The sequence below is a fragment of the Diceros bicornis genome, chromosome X (genome assembly GCF_020826845.1).
Source record: "Diceros bicornis minor isolate mBicDic1 chromosome X, mDicBic1.mat.cur, whole genome shotgun sequence".
Taxonomy (NCBI): domain Eukaryota; kingdom Metazoa; phylum Chordata; class Mammalia; order Perissodactyla; family Rhinocerotidae; genus Diceros; species Diceros bicornis.
The window spans coordinates 78762161-78784624 of record NC_080781.1 but is presented as its reverse complement, the minus strand read 5'-3'; the positions used below and the strand labels follow the sequence as shown (position 1 = coordinate 78784624).

Below are 22464 nucleotides of genomic sequence, written 5' to 3'. Positions count from 1 at the left end.
AGTTGTCGGTCCATTTTTCTTGGTAGCAGAACATGTGTAGTAATTCCTAGGAGTCCACGAAGGTTGGCAGTGGCTTTTTCAAGTAATCAAATCAATGGAGATGTCATCATAGAAGTTCTTGCTTTTGCATACATTTGACATGCCAGAGATATCATTAGATTTATCTTGCATCCTTAATTCTGCCATTCTGGAATCAAAACCTTAAAATGGCATACAATAAGTGACACCAAACAGCTTGTAAGAGTCGAAAATGTACTTGGTGTTCAACAATTATTCATTAAGTAATTTTGTTGAAAGAATTTGATGGTAAATTTTAAATACTAAATCATAGTAAATTCACAGAAATGGTCACACTATTCAAGTATCTTATTTTTATTTTAAAGAGAATAAAATAATTGTATATTAATTTATACTTGCTATACTAATTCAGAAATTCCCATGTCAAAAGAGATTCTGTATTGATAATAAGCTTCTGCTCACCTTCATAAATAGGGCAGACCAGAGGAAAGGGCATACACAAAGTCGTGGATGTGTGAAAGATCATGTGTATCTGAATAGAGAGAAATTTAATGAGGCCATATAGTACACGGTATTTGAGGAAGGAGTTGTGGGAGGTGAGCATAGAAAGTTATGCTGAGGCAGGATCAGAAAGACTCTTTTTTCCATGTTAAGGAATTTGAACTTTATTTTGCTGTCAATGAAATGGCTTAGAAGAGTTTCAAGCAAGAGATCATAAGAGATCTGTATTTCTGAAAGATCAGAAGTGTTAGACGAGGGCTTATCTGTTGACTACAAGTAGGACTACTGTTAACGTCCTTTTAGGATTTTAAATAAGGACACAATTATGAAAGCTATGTGTTTTATCTTTAGCTAATTTTTATGTTTAATTTTGAAAAAACACAATATATCTGTAGAAGCTATCTGAAAATTTCAGTTATTATTTGTTGAAAATACTAATATAAAATTAATTGGAGTAATGTAAGTTATTAAAGGATGGTTCATTGCTGGTCGAATGAAGAAACTTATACAAAGGCAAATGTATGGTTTTAGCTGGAATTCCTCAAAAGACATACAAAAGGAAAAAAGAACTTTATTTTACATACCTCATTTAAACAATGCTATCCCTTTAGAAATGAACAATGCAAGAAAAGTCATAAAAAGATAGACTTTTCTTTCGTTCTATCTCTAACAGGACACCCAAGGATAACATGTGGGAAATTGTGATCATTAACTTCAACAGCTGTCACCTTTGGAAACAAATGGGCTTATCATGAACATCCCTGAGGTTTCTTAATCACTCTCTCTGACTGTTATCTCAATAAGTTCTAACAGAAATTGGACTGGACCACAATTGTAATAAACAAACTTTTAAACCAGAAAATCAATATCTGTCTCTCCCTTTCAGGCTGTCAAGTTTGCATGTATTACTCCTATTTTCTCCTCCAATCTTCAAGATATTTATTTCATATTCTTTAAACTAGTGAACAGGTCTTCAATCACTCAGTGCATGTCTTTAATGGCTTAATGTACTTAAACTGTATGCCCTTTTAAATTTTATCTATCTTGCCTAAAGGCATTCATTTTTAGCTCGCTTCATATGCAAGCCTTTCCATGCCCTTGGTCATTTTAGTTATCTTTCACAAAACTCTCAACAGATACTCTGGTCCTAAAATAAAACCAAATGTAGAGATCTCAAACATCAGCCTGGGACACAAGTTAAAAAAAAAGTAATAGACATCGAAGCTATGCTCTGAAAATGAAAAGGTCCACTTCCATAAATCATATATTCTTCACTAAAATACACACTAGAAAATGTTTGACCTCACATTTTGGTTTTACTTTGATAGTGTGATGGAATACCACACATTTCTCACAGTTTAAGGACAATGTTCTTTGCCATTTATTAATCCACTTATCTAGTTATTTTAATTAAGCTTTTAATTTGACTCAAATTTTCACAATGAGGTGTAATATCTTGAGAGTTTTTTCCTGGAAAACTAGACTTAAGTCTTTTATTCCTTGTGACCAAAGTGCCTAAGCCCAAAGTGTATGCTCTTTTCATAAAGCTCTTCCTATAAGTGAATTCAAAGAAAATTATTTTTCTTCTTTAGTCTTGTAGGAAGTTGCTGCTTTTTTTTGCCCAGAAATATCTATTTCAGCTTTCAAGTATGATCCTGATCAGAAAGCCAACTGTGTGAAATAACAAAGTCATAAAAAGTATGATTCTAACTTTCAGCTTGCAAATATTTGTCTATTTCTACCCTAGGCTGACTCTAGGCAAAACTATGAAATAAGAAGAGCTTATTTTGGTCACCTTTCCACTTTTTCTGTCATTAGCTTCTCTCCCCTGCCCCATCTTTTGTTCCTCTTCACAATGTCAAGGTCCATGATGCTGCACAGAAACAAACCACTGATCACCCACAAAGGATATGTCCTTCACCCTGGTCCTCAGTCTCCATTCCTCATTGACTATAAACCTGCACTTAGGCAGAGATGAATACCCATTTACACTAAGGTCACATAATTGAGCAAAGCCTTGTCACCGACTAGGTGCCTAGAGATACTCAAAGGTGGGTTTGGAAGCAATTAACTGTTTTTCCAAGTTGTTTCTTTTCCTTTTGTGTGTTAAGGAGATGTAACCACCAGCTATCCTGAAACTGACCAAGCGAGGCACTGGAGGGAGATGTAACCACCAGTCATCCTGAAACTGACCAAGCCTCACCACAAGAGCTGTGCCCATTACCTTTGCCTTATCTTTAATGCAAAGATCTCTCCAGGAGGAGCTTAGGCCTTATTATGTGGAAGCATGTTCTTCAACTGAGCATGTGCAAGTGAATACCCGCCTCTCCCTTTTGAATATTCATTCCCCAACCAAATAAAAGTTCCTGCTTTCCTTTGTTCAGGGATGCCATGACTTTGGAAATGATTCCTCGTGGCCTCCTATTTGCTGCAAATACACTTTACTTTGTGAGACAAGTTCCACTGTAGAGTCCTATTTAACTCACCAGGAGGCGAGCCCACTTGGTTCGGTATCAGTATGACTTACCTTAACCCAAGGATTCACCCTTAAACAGGAGACAGTATTTGGTGCAAATGCTTGAATTTAGGATTCAGGGATAGGTTGTTAAAGAATGTATTTCTAAGGCCAACCATACCAAGTGTTGGCAATGATATGGAACCTGGAACTCTCATACATACACTGCTGATGGGAATGTAAGAGGGTACAACAAGTTTGGAAAATAGTTTTAAAGTTTCCTGTAAACTTAAGCATACATTTACCATACAACCAAGTAATCCTATTCTCATATTTATTCAAGAAAAGTGAAAACACATATCCGCATGAAAATGTGTAAACAAAAACTTAAAGCAATGTCATTCATAATAGCCAAAAAGTTGGAAACAACTCAAATGTTTACAAGAGGGAAAGATTTAAATAAACTATGGTACATCCACACCATGGAATACTACTCAGCAATAAAAATGAAAGAACTATTAATGCACACAAAAATTTGGAATCTCAAAATAATTATGCTAAGTGAAAGAAGTCAGACAAAAAATAATGCATAGTTTATGATTCTCTTCATAAAAAACTTAGGAAAAAACAAACGATAGTCACAGAAAGCAGATCAATGGTTGCCTGGGAGGCAGACAGGGAAGGGGGTATGGGGCACTAGGAAGAAATGGATATGCTCGCTGTCTTGATTGTGATGATGGTCTCGTGGGTATGCACATATGTCAAAACATCAAATTGCACACTTAAATATGTAGTTTATTCTATTCCAGTTATGCCACAAAAAAACTTTTTTAAAAGTGTGTATTTGTAGCAACGGCCTTTCTGTCTTTTTCAAATAATGATACACAGGCAGCAATCCACAGATGTATATGATGACCTTCTAACCACCAGCTGATTACAGTCATGCACCACATAATGACGTTTCACTCAACAACAAACCGCATATACGACAGTGGTCCCATGAGATTATAGTGAAGCTGAAAAATTCCTATCACCCATTAACACTTTAGCCATTGTAACATCATAGCACAAGGCATTACTCACATGTTTGTGGTGATGCTGGTGTAAACAAACCTTCAGGTCCTTCAGGAGGTTTTCAGAAGAAGGCATTGTTATCATAGGAGATGAGAGCTCCATGTGTGTTATTGCCCCTGAAGACCTTCCAGTGTGACAAGGTGTGGAGGTGGAGGACAGTGTTAGTGATGATCCTGACCCTCTGTGGGCCTAGGCTAATGTGTGTGTATGTGTCTTAGTTTTTAACAAAAAGTTTAAAAACTAAAAAAATAAAGAAAGAAAAATTGCAAAAATAGAAAAAAACTTATAGAATAAGGATATAAGGAAAGAACAGGGGCTGGCCCAGTGGCATAGCGGTTAAGTTCGCGTGCTCCGCTGTGGCAGCCCAGGGTTTGCAGGTTCGGATCCTAGGCACACACCGATGCATCACGTGTCAGCCATGCTGTAGCAGTGTCCCATATAAAGTAGAGGAAGATGGGCACAGATGTTAGCCCAGGACCAATCTTCCTCAGCAAAAAGAGGAGGATTGGCATTGGATGTTAGCTCAGGGCTGATCTCCCTCACCAAAAAAAAAAAAAAAGAAAGAACATATTTTTGTACAGTTGTACAACGTGTTTGTGTTTTAAGCTAAGTGTTATTACAAAAGAGTCAAAAAAGTTAAAAAAATTAAAAAGTTTATAAAGTAAAAAAGTTACAGTAAGCTAAGGTTAATTTATTACTGAAGAAAGAAAATGTTATTTTATAAATTTAGTGTAACCTAAGTGTGCAGTGTTTATAAAGTCTACAGTGGTGTATAGTAACGTCCTAGGCCTTCACATTCTCTCACCACTCACTCACTGACTCACCCAGAGCAACTTCCAGTCCTGCAAGCTCCATTCATGGTAAGTGCCCTATACAGGTGTACTGTTTTTTATCTTTTATACCATATTTTTATTGTACCTCTTCTATGTTTAGATCTATGTTTAGGCAAGTAAACTAGGTTTAGATACACAAGTACTTACCATTGTGTTACAACTGCCTACAGTATTTGGTACAGTAACACGCTGTACAGGTTTGTAGCCTAGGAGCAATAGGCTGTACCATATAGCCTAGGTGTGTAGTAGGCTATACCATCTAGGTTTGTGTAAGTACACTCTATGATGTTCACCCAAGGACGAAATTACCTAACAAAGCCTTTCTCAGAATGTATCCCCATCATTAAGTGACACATGACTGTATTACCAATTGCTCCTTTTTACCCAATGTTAGTCCTATTATGAGAAACTCCCTTTCCTTTCTTACCCTGATTTCAATTTAATATTCATTGCTATCCTGTATGGCCCATTTTATTTATGTTTATTACAGTGATTTAAGTAACTTCACCTACCTTCACGTAGGGTGCAAGGGGAAAAGGGTCTTTTGTAAGATTAAAAAGATAATCTTTCTCTGTTGATTCTTAGGTTATACGAGTAACACTATTGAAAAGAAAATATCACTACTTTTGAGGATTCAGAGAAAAGAGAAAACTGAGCCAAAGTTTAACTGGCCCATTTTATGTTGTCATTTAAAGTCAGAATTCTAAGTTTTATTTCTAATGATCATGTAAGAAGTATGTCATATGATTTGCTAACCCAGATTTATTTTACAGAAAGATTTTTTAAAAACTCTCATCTGGCACTTTCAGGTGTACATTAAAAGGATTAAATGAGCACTCAGAGAGGAAAAGCATATATTAATAACATTTTTAAGCTCTACAGTTTGGCATTATCTACATAGACTCAGGAGTGTGTACAAATGTACAATAAAAATTTCACCATTTTGGGGGTCAGCCCCACGGCCTAGTGGTTAAGTTTGGTGCACTATGCTTCGGTGGCCCAGGTTTGGTTCCCAGGCACAGACCTACACCACTCATCAGCGGCCATGCTGTGGTGACGACCCACATACAAAATAGAGGAAGATTGGCACAGATGTTAGCCCAGGGCAAATCTTCCTCAGCAAAAAGAGGAAGATTGGCAATAGATGTTAGCACAGGGCGAATCTTCCTTAGGAAAAAAAAAATGCCATTTTGAGATCTCTCAGGATTTTGCCTACATTGAATATAAATAAAATGAGTTCAAAACATGATCCAGGGTTTATACATTGCAAAAAGGGGAGCCAAGAAGTCACACAAAACATTTTCACCACCATCGACACCACAGTAACTGATCCTTACCCCCAACTTTTGGTTGATAATAAAGGCAGAATATGTTACAGTCTATAGATTTTTTTAAAGATGGGAACCAGGTATTAAGGCTACTTTTTGTTATTTATTTCTGGTCACAATATGAAGATGATGCCTATAGATGCTAAATCTTAATACCCTTTACCTCTTTAATAGAAAATGATAGGAAATGCATTTTGCTCTGTAGGGTTCCTTGAATGATTGATACTCAATATATTTTTTAATAACTATACTGAATATTTTTTGATTAACCTAACTACATGCTTTAATATAATGGCTTATTTCAACACAACCAGCCACTGCCTCCAATAAAATAAAGTAGTGACAAGGTAGCTTATCATCTGTCAGGCATATTGTACAATGGAAAGTTTTATTGTGCTATTTAAATGTACTCTTTCTTCTCTGGGAAAAAGCAAGCCAGCATAAAGAGCAGACACTGAAGGAGTGACACATGTGGTAGGTGAAGAGTTGTGTATTTCATTTCATGTAAGTTGTGTATGATGGGGAAAACGGGGTTGGGGGATGGGCCCTGGAGATGCAAATGTGTCTTTCTATAAGCCACTAGACTTGGCTTGTGACTATGTGATTTTTATGAGATCTCTCATTTGGGGATGGTTTGAGGATTGACCAGATGGAAAGCAGGGCACTGTGGGGTATATCATTTATCACAATGACAGTGTGTAGTCACCAGTGATCCTCTCAACACAGGGGGAAACTAGAACTGTAAATGTGGAGCAGCATTGCAGCCGGACTAGTGGAGTTTGGCAACATTTCTATTTCTCATTAACTTAATCATATTAATTCATTAGCCATATATATCAAAGTAATTCACTCAAGAATTGTCACAAGAAACAATTTATAACTGTTACTTTCTCTACAGGAAAAGTAGGTTGCAATCATTCAGAAGATTGTTTTTATATTTTTTGGAAAGAAAAATTATAGCCACATCTAATTATACTAGCTGCCCCACACTGTAAACTACTATAAGAATGATCAAAAAAGAAAAAGAAACGATCAAAGTTTTATTTTGTTGAAGTTATACAATCACCAATGATTAATTACATGGATTATTCCAAGAACTTCCTACTTCCGAAACAGCAGACATCTTATCTCTCATATTTAACTTAAGCAGTTCTTATATGATCCTGAAGATTTATAGCCTAAATTTTCAATACCAAGTGTTTGCATAAAAGATATAGTTCAGTGTATTTGTAAAAGTATGGTATTAATGGTCAAGAGACCCAGACTTTGAAATTCTGGCTCCAGTCCATACTATCTTGAAATTTGGAGGAAGTCATTTAACTCCTTGAAAATTCATTTTCTTTATCTGCTAATCAGAAATATTAATGCTAAGTTACAGCATTGCTGAGAGTATCAAATGAGAAAACATTTGAAAATCGTTCCTTTTAAACTTAAAGTTTAGCTACATGCATACACATAGACATTCATTAAAGATGTGGGAGTGCTTTATAAAACACTATATAGCTTATCATCATCATTAACATCATCATCATTATCATCGTCGTCATCATCATCATCACCATCACCATTGTCTTGTAATGTTTGCTTAAATTCCAAGTTTTCCCCTCCACCCACGTTGGAAATAAGCAATGGCTTCTGCTCTATGGGCCACCAGCAGGACAAAAATTATTGGCAGGAGTCTGAAAAAATTGGATGAAGACATTTTTAGGTTAAAATAACTATAATACGTATAGAGAAAAAGTACTGACAGACATTAACACAGCAAGTGGGGTTTGGGAAACCCAGATTCAGCCAATACAATGAATGGAGTTCTTGTTATTAAACTGATATAGTTAAACCTTTTATTTAGTTGGGAAATTGTAATTGCATGTTAGTCTAAACTCCACTCTATGTTAGGAAATATTACTAACCTAACTTCTGGCTCCTATTAGGCCAATGGTTCTTCCTGAACACACAAGAAATAACTTAAGGAAAATGTAATGACATAAAAGCAGTTACCACTTGTGTGACATGAAGCATGCTTTACAATACTACTCATTGAAAAACCCCCAAATAGTCATAGAAACAGAAATGTTTTTAAGTCAACCATCGAAGACGTTGGTTTGTTTTTTTTTTTCTAAATTGATCTCTCCCTTTTACACACGCAAAAGAATGGCCTAGGGTCTCTCTGTCCTCTTTATGACCACTTCTTAGCATCCATACTAAGTAAGAATATGAAACACATCGTGAAAAGGGAGGGACACTGATTCCAATGATGCAATCAGGCTAATTGGCATTATATCATATCATGAAGTTAACATCACACTGCCAAGACTTGACAGGATGCTACTTATGGCTCTGCCAATGCTGAGTTGAGTGTTATAGCTACTATTACTGGATTGGATTCTTCACAGGCTCAAGTTACTCGGGGACTTGGATGGCAGCTGAAATTCCTAAAAGTATTTTGCTACAATAGAGCTAGAAGAAAAAACAGCTGAACAATCCACTACCTTTTAAGGAATGAACACTACAGGAATTTCGTCTGAAGCACTTCATTACTTCCTTGTAAGCTGTCAGTTTAAATCTCTCTCAGGCCAAATTCCACATCTGTCTATTCGAAATGCTTCATAAGCTGAGGAAAGGGGAGCAGTCATCTTTGGGGAAATTCAAAGGCACACACAACTAATCCATCCTTTCAGTATGATCCAGGGATATTAGCACTTCTGCAGAGCTGCAGAGCAAGATAGGGATAATATTCCCTCTTCTTTTTCCCCCTATAGCCCAAAAGATTTTACAGAAAATACTAGAAAACAGGATTATTATGTATTGTGCTATCAGGGAATTAGGATATGAATTATACAATAGGAACAGAGACAGAAACATGAGATGACAATATCAGCAGTTCAATATATGAAGGCAAAACAGAGTCAAACTTCATCATTTTATAACAACTAGGGAAACGGCTGGATGGAGTTGGAGAAAACTCTGACTCACAAAATGAATTTTATTTTAATGTATTGTAATGTTTTCTCATATTGTTTGGTGCAATATAGATGTTCAATAAATATATGTCAGAGTTATATGTCACAGGAAAAGAATTAAGCATATATATCTTTATCTATAAATAGAGATGGATATACATAGATACATAGATACATAGATAGATACTATATCTCTGTCTGTAGTTATATAGATATAATATCTAAGTGAACATCAGACAATATTGTCAAGAATAGATCCTATGGGTCCTATCTTAGTGAATAAAGACATCATCAGTAATTAGTATGTTGATTATTTGTATAGAAACAGATCTTGCTAAAGTAATTTTTAGGTACCTAAGTACATTTAAACCTCCCAAGTATTTTAATGACCTTACACCCATGCACATTCACACACACACACATATACATTTATTGTTTATAGTTTTAATTTGCTAAATAAGGTACGTTTTTTTTGTTTGTGAGGAAGATTAGCCCTGAGCTAACATCCAATGCCAATCCTCCTCTTTTTTGCTGAAGAAAACTGGCCCTGGGCTAACATCCATGCCCATCTTCCTCTACTTTATATGGGACACCGCCACAGCATGGCTTGACAAGCAGTGCATCAGTGTGCACCCGGGATCCGAACCTGCGAACCCCAGGCCGCTGCAGCAGGCGTGCACACTTAACCGCTGCACCACCAGGCCGGCCCCTAAATAAAGTACTTTTATTAATACTAGAGACTTTAGCATAGTCACTGCCTGAATTATCTCAAATTCTGAATTAGTTGAGTTTGAATGAATCAGGTTCCATTTTGGGGGGAAATATAACCAAGAGTAAAATAAACATCTTTGAAATAAAAAAATATATACAAATCAAAAAAGTAAATAAAATCATATAAAATAGAAATTAAAATAAATTACCCTTATGCTAAGCAGATAAAACATATAGCATAAAACTGATATTATTATGCATTTTAAAAGATTTACATGTCAAGCTATATGAATAAATTGAGAACTCTTCTTAAATAAATCTAAGGATGATGCCGTAACAATTTCTAAATCTTTTCACTTGCATTTTTTTGCTTACAACTGCTGGAGGGAAAACAACAATTTAAAAGCAAAAATAATATACAGAACATCACAGTATCTGAAAAGAGACACCATAATCATTCTATTTTGTTACCTTTAAACCCATTTTCAAGTTATAAATGGAAAGAAAAAATATAAACAAATATAGAACAAGTTCCATTACTTAGGCAAACTTAGCAGGGTTCAAAGGGGTTTCTCCACACATATGACATTGAAACAGAAGGTTGCAGCAGACTCTTTTCCATAATTAATTTGTCAGTTGTATATAAAATTATACACAGCTATATAACATTATCTCTTTCTTTCCAAAAAAAAAGTATTTTGAGACATAAGGACCTGAAACCAGAAAGTACTGGAACACATTTCAACAATCATTTGGAAAAAAAAGGATAATTCTCAACCCATAACAGACCATATTAAAAATACTAGCTGAGGGGCCTGCCCCGTGACTTAGCGGTTGAGTGTGCGGGCTCCACTACTGGCGGCGCAGGTTTGGATCCCGGGCACACACCAACCCACCACTTGTCCGGCCATGCTGAGGCCGCGTCCCACATACAGCAACTAGAAGGATGTGCGACTATGACATACAACTATCTACTGGGGCTTTGGGGAGAAAAAGGGAAAAACAGGAGGAGGATTGGCAATAGATGTTAGCTCAGGGCTGATCTTCCTCAGCAAAAAGAGAAGGATTAGCATGGATGTTACCTCAGGGCTGATCTTCCTCACAAAAAAAAAAAATTTAGCTGAATTCTTCAAAAGTACTTTTAAATAAAATTAATAAAGGTTAAGTTTGTAATGCATAGTAAGTATAATGTCAAATATGAAACTTGCTGATAGCTAAATTGAGAATTGATTCTATCTCAATTATCTTCGCCAATGGAGGAGCGAAGTGGTGTGTCTAATCCAAAATAATGCATAATCCCAGAATTATTTCTACTTGCCTTGACAGAGTATTTTTATTCTTATATTTAAATATAGGTGAGTAGAATATTCTCAGGCATGTAAAATAAATTCTTGTAAACTAAGGAGAGGAATTACCGTAGAGCTGTGCAGATTCCTCCTCCTTCCCCTGTTTAATGTTTTTTCTGCTATCTGTCTTTTAGACAGAAGTGCTCATGCCTTTCCCTACTCAATCCCTTATCTATCTCTATCATCTCATTCTAGGCACAAGCAAAGGGTGAATTGAGAAGTTTTGTTTCAATGGCTCTTATTGTGGTAACTCCAACTTGTAAGAGGGAAGGCCAAGGCTCTAATCCAAGGAAGGAGGCTCCACTATCTTGTAGGAGGTGAAGTATATATGCCAAGTAAATTAGAAGGAGATGAAAGCCTCAAACTGGATTGTCACATGTACTAAAGACATCAGGATAATGATGAAGGAATATGGGCTCTGGAGTTTAAAAGATCTGGGTTTGAAACCCAGTTCTACCACTCAATTGCTTTGTAACCTTAAGCAATTAATTTAAAATCACTGAGCCATATATATATTTTTTTTAATTTTTTTAATTAATTTATTTATTTTTCCCCCAAAGCCCCAGTAGATAGTTGTATGTCATAGCTGCACATCCTTCTAGTTGCTGTATGTGAGACGCGGCCTCAGCATGGCCAGAGAAGCAGTGCGTCGGTGCGCGCGCAGGATCCGAACCCGGGCCGCCAGGAGCGGAGCGCACGCACTTAACCGCTAAGCCATGGGGCCGGCCCTGGAGTTTAAAAGATCTGGGTTTGAAAGCCAGTTCTACCACTCAATTGCTTTGTAACCTTAAGCAATTAATTTAAAATCACTGAGCCATATATTATTTACTTGAAAAATGAAGACAATATTCATAAAGCTATTATGAAGATTAAATGAAGTGTATATAAAATATTTAGCACTCATGCCTGGTACATAATGGGAACTTAATATATATTACAGGTTTTCCTCAACAGATAAGGTACTGAAGTTTACTCAAGAGTACATTAGCTTAAAGACAATTTAAAATCCTTTTTTTCTTTCATCTACACATTCCTTCAAAATCAAGATGCAGATCTGATTATTTATATGGTACTATTTCTAGGCTCTGTCAATGTATTTTAGAAGTCAAAAAATAGATTATCATTTATTGAGTGCCAAGATATATTTCAGGCACTGTTATCCCTTCTATATTCATTTATATACACAAGACTACTTTCTTCTTGTATCAGAATTTGTTTACAAATACTTAAAGTCTGAAAAATCATTATCTAAGCCCCCAAAGCTTGAGTTTTTTCCTAAATTTTCTATCTTAGCTAATCACCCCATCATCCAACTTGTCACCCAGGCTAGACATGAATCATCCTAGACGTCATCCTCTCACCTTTGATTTTGATCAATTATTAAGTTTGATTAATTCTAGTTACTAAACCACTCTGAACCTCTTTTCCATTCTATTGAATTTTCCTTAGTTCAGGTCCTCAGTATCTCTCCCTTTGAACTATAGCAGCTGACACATCTTTCTTTCATTGCCTTCATTGCTATTTATCCTCCACTGCAATTGTTTTTAGAACATTTGCTCAGTTAGTTAGCAGTGGTTCCTTTTACCTACCCAGCTTTTTTGTGTGTGTGTGAGGAAGATCAGCCCTGAGCTAACATCCGTGCTAATCCTCCTCTTTTTGCTGAGGAAGACTGGCTCTGAGCTAACATCTATTGCCAATCCTCCTCCTTTTTATTTTTTTCCCCAAAGCCCCAGTAGATAGTTGTATGTCATAGTTGCACATCCTTCTAGTTGCTATATGTGGGACACAGCCTCAGCATGGCCCGAGAAGCGGTGCATCAGTGCGCGCCCGGGATCTGAACCCGGGCCGCCAGTAGCGGAGCGCGCACACTTAACCGCTAAGCCACAGGCCGGCCCAGGTTTTTTTATTTAAACAAAATTCTACGTGAACTAGAACACGTAAAATTCTGAGACAGAAGTGGGGAACCTGGAAGTACTTCCCCAATTCCACATCAGCCAGTAAGGAAAGTCCTTGAAAGACATTTTGAAAACCACTGGTCAATAGGAAAAAATCGTAAACTGCTAAACATGATAAATAAAAAGCTGGCTTTAGGGGGCCGGCCCTGTGGCTTAGCGGTTAAGTGCACGCGCTCTGCTACTGGCGGCCCGGGTTCGGATCCCAGGCGCACACTGCTTATCCGGACATGCTGAGGCAGTGTCCCACATACAGCAACTAGAGGGATGTGCAACTATGGCATGCAGCTATCTACTGGGGCTTTGGGCAGAAAAAGGGAAAAAAAGGCGGAGGATTGGCAATAGATGTTAGCTCAGGGCCGATCTTCCTCAGCAAAAAGAGGAGGATTGGCATGGATGTTAGCTCAGGGCTGATCTGCCTCAAAAAAAAAAAAAAAAGGCTTTTCCCACCCTTTCTACTCTAACCATATCACCTATGAGTCTCCCACTTCAAATCTCTGATCCAGTATCTTCAACTTAATTGCTATTCCCCCTAGGACACTAGGCTCTTTCTCATCAGTGTATATCTCTCTATATTCTTTTCTCTACCCGGAATGTTTTTCTCCCCATTCTCCATCTGTCCAACACTAAGCCTACAAGACATAGCTCCAAAGTTTCCATCTCTCTGAGCATTACCCAACTTGCCTAATTGATTTAGTTGCTTCCATTTCTGTGATCTTGTAGCACCTTGTATGTACTTGTATTATAGTCTCTATCAGACTTTAACGCAATTATTAATTCACATGTTGTTCTCTCTAATTCTACTGTGACAAGGACTGCTACTCATATAATTTTGCATTACCTAGGACCTAATACCCAAAACACAGTACAACTTTTTACAAAACACTTTACAACTTTTTGTAGCATTGAAAGTATAAAGATCTCATTGTCATTAAATTCATTTTCTACCACATAATAGCTTTAATGATTTTTAAAGGTTCAATTAGAGAAATAATAAGCTTATTTTTAAGTGTTTTGTGCACTTTTAGGTTCTTTTTTAGAGAATCAAAAAAGTTCAATGCTAATTTCTGAAACTGGTATTTTTATGGGAGCACTGTTTATCACAATGTTCAATGAAAAACACTGAATCATTATTTAAGACAATAACATCCTGCACTTTCTTCTTTTCTAATCAAAAGGTTTCTCTATCAGGAATGCATCTTCTTTCTACTTTTTAACCTATAGTAATAACTCGAACAAGATACACAGATGCCCAGAACCCTTGAAAACAAAAGAATATTACTGAGACATATAAGCAAGCAGGTATGCTGCATCCTATAGAAGGCTTTGAGACAATGCTAGTTTGGCCAGTGCTCCCCCCATCCCTGCCCCAACACACAAAAACATAAATACATACACACAATAAAGACTTGAAAGAGATTTTCTGCAAGGAAACGACAATTTTTTTAAAAAGTCATGTCCATTTGATTTGAGTCACTGGAGTAAACTGTTTTCATGAATACTCAAAAAATTCAATAATGTAACCTCTAGTAGAGCTTGAAAAGCTCTGAAGGACAGGGCAGTGAGATCAATATTAGTTTATTTCAAATACTGGGCAGTATGAAGAGAGATAGCTGATCACTGGATGGATTTTATTACCTGTCGGAGTGATAAGTCCTGGTGATAAGAGGCCTGGGACTGAATGGGGCAGAAGGTGAGCATTGTCCTGCAACACTCCCAAAGAACGCTTAGGAGGCCTGCCAGGCCTTGAACTGTTGAAAAAAAGACAAACAAAGATCAGGTTAAAAATGTATTCTTGTTGGAAATACCATCACTTGCTACATTTGCCTCCTAAGTCTCGTCTAATTGTCAAGAGTGATAGAATAGTATATTAAAGATTATTTTCATTGATTATTAAAAGACTAATACTTTCCTTTCCACTAAATTTCCCAACACAGTTATGGCAAACATTAAAACCATAAAAGACCAATTTCTAGTTTAGATTCCATTTACAAGTCAGCACTTTGCAATACAGCTTTTGTTGTGAGAAACCCAAAGTTGCCCACTCTCTTAAAGCTACACTTCATCTCTGGTATTAACACATGCTACTCAGATGGGAGAAAGTGACTCACGGAATTAAGATTCTATAGAATGTGAAGTGATTAAGTCTCTGCCCAGCATGCCAGAGGTGAGGGGTAAAGAGCTGAGAGATGCAGAATAAGACCCGACGTTTATTAGTATTTCCACAGCTGCTGGGAGCCCACAAGGAACAAGGGACTCCCACCCTCAGCAGGTTTTCTCCTACCTATTTTTTAAACCAGGCTCTATAACCAGCAGTGCACTCTTTTGGAGTGGCTGCACTAACAAAACGTGCCACCTTTGCAATCTAGGCTGTCTTTTCTCACAGAATGATTGGTGTTTTTAACTGATGAGTTGAGGCTAAACTTATAACATTAACCTAACCTATTCCATTTGCACATTCCTCACCCACTGTGAACAGTTCAGGAATTGCAGCTGCAAATGTTAATCCATAAAATAATGAAATAGAAAGTCAGTATCTGGCCTCCATCTTGTACCCTAATACAGTCAGTGTACTGAATACATCATTTGGAAGCTGTCACCACGATGAAGAGACTTATAAGTCATCGAATATTAGGATCAAGTCATTCTCAAGTCACCCAATATATTTCAAATATTACATTCTAATGCTGCCTAAGATATTGCTGTTGCTTTTTAGTAGAAATGCACTTTACAAAGCTGAATAATAGGATTTTGACAAAATATTGCAAAATACTATATTAAATAACCCAAGCCACAAAAATGTATGAGGTTCAGATAGAGAACATTTCCAGAATGACTTTTAGTTCACAAAGAAATTTAAGTTAAACCTCACTCTATCAACTTTGCAGTAGCAAAGTGCTCCATCAGTGTAAGACAAACTCTGCTTTTAAATGAAGACAACTTCCAGCAACCTTACACAGAGGTACCATTACCCAGTTCATTTTTCATACTCTGTGCTGGTGTTATTTTCTTTCATTGTATATCAATATTATATATCAATCTAGCATGAAAGATTCTGTTTTTCTCATCTAACATTTCAATTTTATAAACTGACTCTCCTCTCCCTTTTTCTACTCGATTCTGGGCCATAATTTATTTTATTTCATTCAGTGTTGTTATCCTGTTTGCCCTTGCCCTATCTTATAGCTTCCTAACTCTTTTAAGGAATAGTGACAAGAAAAATATGTTATTTACTTCAAATGTCCTAAATAATCCCAAAATCACTGAACAATGTCCATCAGGGTATATCCAGTCATTAGAGGGCATGTTATTTTGTTGAATAATCCACAGCAAATCTGTCCTTTCTAAGTGCTTCTTTGTGTCTTTCCATTTGTCAGAACTCAAGCCTACTAACTTTATTCATGTCCACCTGATTACTCTTTGTACTTTTTCAACGTAAACATTTCAGTGCTGTCGTCATGCTCATGATCGCTTTTAGACAGGCTGCCTCCAGAAGTAAGCAACCTGATACTCCCTCTACTTCCATATGATACGCCAGCTGTTGATAGCATACTTTGAAAGCCATACGGTTTAACAAGTTCTGTTCCAAATTTCTCGGTCAATCTCACAATTTGAAGTAGCTTTTTTCCAATAAGCTGACTGAGGCTTGGGATGCATTAGAGCCCTCTTAGTCTGATGGTTCTACCTTAAATTCCAAGATTGGAAAAAATTGGTCAAATTTCCCACCATCAGATCTATACTGGAGAATTCACAACTTATGTTACAAATGGCTTGGTAGTATCTACTACATATGCTATAAACAAGGAGGACCATATTCTCCATCCTAACATTCTTTCAAGTTTATAATTTTATGATGTTGGTATAATTAATTGTGAGTTTCCTCAACTAGAATGTATGTTCCATGAAGGCAGTATACATGTCTGATGTTGTTTGCCACTGTATCCTGAGCAATTCTCATAGTATCTAGCACACAGTAGGGTCTGACAAATGGTTAATTAAATCAATTAATTAATAATAATAGGAAATATTATTTCACTGTTGCTACAGCTTCCAAATATTCCTTAGATTGCTCTATTCTCCTTGATCACATGAATAGCAAACCAGTTGCATCATTTAATCATCAGGTAATCATTTTTAAGTCCTGGACTCTACAACAATTATAGGAGCCTCAAAGTATGATCCATTCAAATCTGACTATATACAAGGTGAAAGAAGGGTAGATGCCACTCTGTTATCTCTGAGAGGCCCTAAAAAGTTTCAAGATCCACTCAAGGACTAAAGGTCCCTGGAGTCAGTTATACATGTGAGTGGCAATATCACGTATTCAATCATCTAGTAAACAAATGTGCACTAAGTGCCCATTCAGTGTGTGTTTGGCATGGTACTAGGTATCAGGATCACAGAGGTTAAAATGTAAGCTTGACAAGGGCCAGGGTTTTGGTCTGTTTGTTCATTGATATATCGTGAGAACCTAGCATGGCTTCTGTCTTTGAAGAGCTTATGGTCTAGTGGTAGAGATGTGTGTTTGATCTGTTATTTAAAATTAACTCTTTAGTGAGTATGACTGTGTGATATCTACTTCCAAACTTGTTTAAATTTATCAGTGAGCAAAAATCACATTCAGATGCTTCTGTTTTTATTCTTGGAAAGAAGACTTGGGCCCCTAGAGTAAATTAGTTAGAATCAAAATGGTGAATGTGCTTTATAATCAATAGAACTCCTACTAACGTAAGATAGCTTTATTCTTACTTTTAGAACTAATGATCCTCTGTAGTAAGACACTCCTAGCACTAACATTCCTACATTTCCTTTCAAAGAATACAAGCCTGACAACACGATGAAAAACTATGGAGGACTCTGTAGAAAGTTGGGAAAGATCATTCTTGATAGATGATCCTGCCATACTTCTTATCTTTAAGAGCTTTATTAGCATCAGGCAGATATTTGCATATTAATCAAGACAAATAAACATGTGGTAATTTAACTAGGAAACTGTTATTTGGATGACAATTTAATCAGCATAGGTTGAAAGGTCCATCATTGCAGCATCCTGTTTCTGCTAAAATATTGATTGCATTACTGATTTCAATAATGCTTTATTTTACAGGGCACAAATAACCATGTAATTACTCTTTAATTGAATGATAATTGCTTGTTGGCAATTATTTGTTTTCAGTTTAATTACAAGGTTATTTGTATTCTGTAAAATAAAACAGGCCTTTTTTTTAAAGTTCCCACCCAAATGGCTCAGTGGATGTATCACCCGTGAACACCATAAATGAAAGTTGTTAAGGTACAAGGCAAACGACCCCATGAAATAGCAAAACTTTTATTAAATAACTCAGCTAAATCTTTGAGAGCTTCAGCTTTATAGAATCAACATTAGGTGTAACATTTATAGGTGATTTGGAGGGAAATTATACCAAAGATTCACGATTTTCTCTGGGTCCAGGTCATCCTTGAACGTAATTTATCCTATGTATGTTCTCCTTCATTCTGTAAAATTCTTTAAAAGAAATGAAATGGTAACTCAGCTTCCCGAGATTGAAGAATAAACCAACTTGAAATATATATCAACAATGTTTTGTATTTCTGCAGTTAAAGTGGATTACCATCAGAGCATTACCTCGCAGTTTATAAACCATGTAGAGTTGGAAGTTCCCTAAGAGAGAAATTCAGTAGGTCTTCTGGTGTCAAGATATGACACATTCTGTGATATATCTATTCCATTGTAACAGATAAAGTAGCTGATACTTTGCTCACTAAGATTATGAAATTCCACTGTTGGAGTTGTTTTTATTTCATGTCATCAGCCATTTGTATACGAATCAAGGAGTAAGCAACTGAGTAAGGTAAAGGATTTTGTTGTTTCAAAGAAAAAAGTCTTGCTAATAAATTAATTAGTGATGTTATGAGCCTTCAAGATATTTAATATAAATCATATGGCCAGCACAAGATTTAGTGAGGAATCACAAGTCATGCCATCTTCTTCAATGAAAGCTTGGCCTACTACTCTTTAAAAAACACTTGTAATATTCTGGGACAAACTGAACAAATTGCTGAGGATATAGTGGCAGTTAAGGGTGGTATTAGCAGCAACTTGTAAAGATCACTGCAATTGGATTCCTGAAGTGCAAGCTGTTAGCACTGACCTGGGATTCACTTTTCAAAGCTATCACTGATATTTAAAATCCCTTGGGATAGTCCCTGAATGTGTCATTTTTTTTCACTTACTTTAGAAGCCAAGAAAACCAAGAATGACATTAGCTCTGAAGGTGTTGTTTACCTGACTGTGACAATGCTGCTCTGACTTTCGACATGCTTGTTAAATTAAATAAGAATCTCTTTTTGCCAGAAGAGTAAGACTTTTAATTGCATCATGGATTAATAATAATCTCTTAGGTCTGACATTTATTACAACATTTCAAGGATGCCAGTGGTAGTTAAACTCTACCTGACCTTTCAGTGTTTATGAAGAGAAACAAACTCTGACCTCACAGCAACCTGAATCCATCTTCTTCCAGTGTTGGCAAACTGATCAGTTGTCTAACTATTGCACGGGATTGTATTCCCAACCAGATCAAAGGCAGCAGTAACCAATTCAGCAACCGGGAAAAAGTCATCCATGCAAAATGAGCAATTAACATTAATCATATACGAAATTGTTCAAGCTGATAACTGGAACTTGGTCACTATGGTAACTCTCATAAAATGGTGCTTATGTTAAACTGGGCGTCAATCAGCTCTTGGTTCATGGGAACTTAAAGTATGGCTCACCATGTCTCTAGGAGCTATCAATACAAGGAACAAAAAAAACAGCAGAGGCAAGATCATTTATATTTCATTACCATTTACTCCCCTTTTCAGTTCTTACAAGCATATCCAAAACTTAAATTTATATATATTAAAAGCATCAACATCAGCATTCCAGTAAAGTTAGGAAAGTTAAGGAAATTATCTTTAACATAAGAGTGTTTAGGGGATGAAGGAAAACCTGTACTCGTTAATGGATCATGCATTACAACATCAAGGATCATGTAGAGCGATTCATGTTTATGCATTAATCTCATAGTTGTAATAAATTGAATTATTTATAGCTTTATTTTAAATTGTGGTGTTTAATTCCCTTGCTAATGCTGAGTTTCTCTTTTTCCTTCAGTAAAAAAAGAAATCTGATGTAATAGACAATTTAAAGGTTGACTACTCACTTGATAGAAAATATAACTGTGAAGCTATTTTATACTTCATTTACTTGACTCTGCTCCCTATTTAAATTAAATGTGCTCTAGGCCTGGTGTTAGCACCTTTAAACAAGTTTACTTTTTGTCATAAATTGACTGAATAAAGGTCTTAGTATAATTAACAAAGATTATATAACAGAAATGTTGGTATATGACTTGAATTATTAGCCGCCTCTTTTTGTTCTGCTTGTGTAATTCTTATTAACATCAGTGGATTCAATGCACCTTAGTAAATCAAATTAAATAAACATTCTCCCTTCTAAGGTGCATCATATCACTATCAGACACAATGTTTTTAAAATAAAAGCATTCTTAAATTCAAAGTGTATATCACTGTGCAAAACTTCTGATATTAAGAGAATGGATAAGAAGTTAACATTCACATTTGGCTACATTCCACTGGTACCTCAAATTCAACATATGCCTCCCCAGATCCCACTCTCCACACCTCCTTTCTCTTGTTTTGTTAGCAATACAGGCATGTTCTCGGTGGCCGAAACTATCAACTTGAGGGTAATTTTGATTCTTCCTCATCCTCTCCCTTCATTTTCAGTCTCCAATATTTTTGTTTCATTATAATATGTGTTACAAGTTTCCATCTCTATCCACGTCTATTTCTAATACCCTAATTTAGGCCCTCATCACATCATGCCCAGGTTATTTTAAACAGGTTGCTTCATTGTTCCAATCCATTCTACATAAACTGTTATGAATTTTGGTGAAATATCCCTTTGCTTAAGTCATATTTTACTCTAGAACCTTCAACACTTCCTGACTGCATACAAAATAAAGTCTAAATGCTTTAGTCTGGCACTCTGCACCAATATACCTTTCTTCTCTCTTTCCAATTACTTCTTTTTTTGTGTGTGTGAGGAAGATCAGCCCTGAGCTAACATCCATGCTAATCCTCCTCTTTTTTGCTGAGGAAGACCGGCTCTGAGCTAACATCTATTGCTAATCCTCCTCCTTTTTTCTCCCCAAAGCCCCAGTAGATAGTTGTATGTCATAATTGCACATCCCTCTAGTTGCTGTATGTGGGACTTGGCCTCAGCATGGCCGGAGAAGCCGTGCGTCGGTGCGCACCCGGAATCCAAACCCTGGCCGCCAGCAGCAGAGCGCGCGCACTTAACTGCTAAGCCACCAGGCCGGCCCTCCAATTACTTCTTAAATGAGTCTTCTACTCCAGCTGGACGAATTTATTCACTACCTTCTAGGCATAGTATTTGACCCTAGAACCCTTTCATTGTGAAACATCTTCAAGGTATTAGGGTTCCTGGGGACATGTTTTGCTAAGCTCCACTGCCTGGGAAATGCTTCAGTATAACCTACTGTAACTGCTGCTGTTTTTTTGAAAGGCCACTGCCTTTTACTTTGTATCATCCTACAGACTTTCTTTAATGGTTATTGCAAAGGGCACTTTAGTAGCAGCATTAGGGAGCCTATTACAACTAGCCAACATATTGTTTTTCATATCTGGCAAATTCAGTCCCATTGGTAATTGTCAGTCTGTGTGTAATCCCATGATGATCTCAATAGTTAACATTTCAAGTTTGAATGTCAATCAGAAAATGCAGGAGCATGGTGTTAATATCACAACTCAGGAGAGCTTAGGAAGTTGAGCAAGACCTATTGGAAGCTAAATACTATTAACCTGACTGCATTAGTCTCTATGGTTAGAGATATAGCCAGAAGAATACATTCAATTGACACAGAAGCCAGTTTCCTTGCTGATTTAAAATCTTTTTAAAATTTTGCTCTACATGGGTAAATATTAGCAACTCATATTAAAATAAAACTACTGTAAACAAGATTAGCTATTCAGTGCAGTGCAGTGGAAAGCACTGGGAGTTAAACCTGAGTTCTAATCACAGTTGTGGTAGGCAGAATTCCAAAATTCTCCTCCAACTCGATTTCCAGCCCTAATTGCTAGAACTGTGACTGTGATGAGATATTATGCCTGAGATTATGTTACATTACACGGCAAAAAGGATTTTGCAGATGTAATTAAGGTAACCAATCAGTTGACTCTAAATTAATCAAAAAGG

At 36.6% G+C, this 22464-nt stretch overlaps 1 protein-coding gene across 8 annotated transcripts in view; it reads right to left on the bottom strand.

Annotated features, from left to right (window-relative positions):
• DACH2 (dachshund family transcription factor 2) overlaps positions 1 to 22464 on the bottom strand; it is a 495523-nt gene that overhangs the window by 252829 nt on the left and 220230 nt on the right. For all 8 annotated transcript variants that reach the window (XM_058536286.1, XM_058536287.1, XM_058536291.1 and 5 more), the window contains one exon: positions 14817 to 14929. In XM_058536286.1, coding sequence (XP_058392269.1) covers positions 14817 to 14929 — 113 coding nt within the window. The remainder of the gene's footprint in view (positions 1 to 14816; positions 14930 to 22464) is intronic.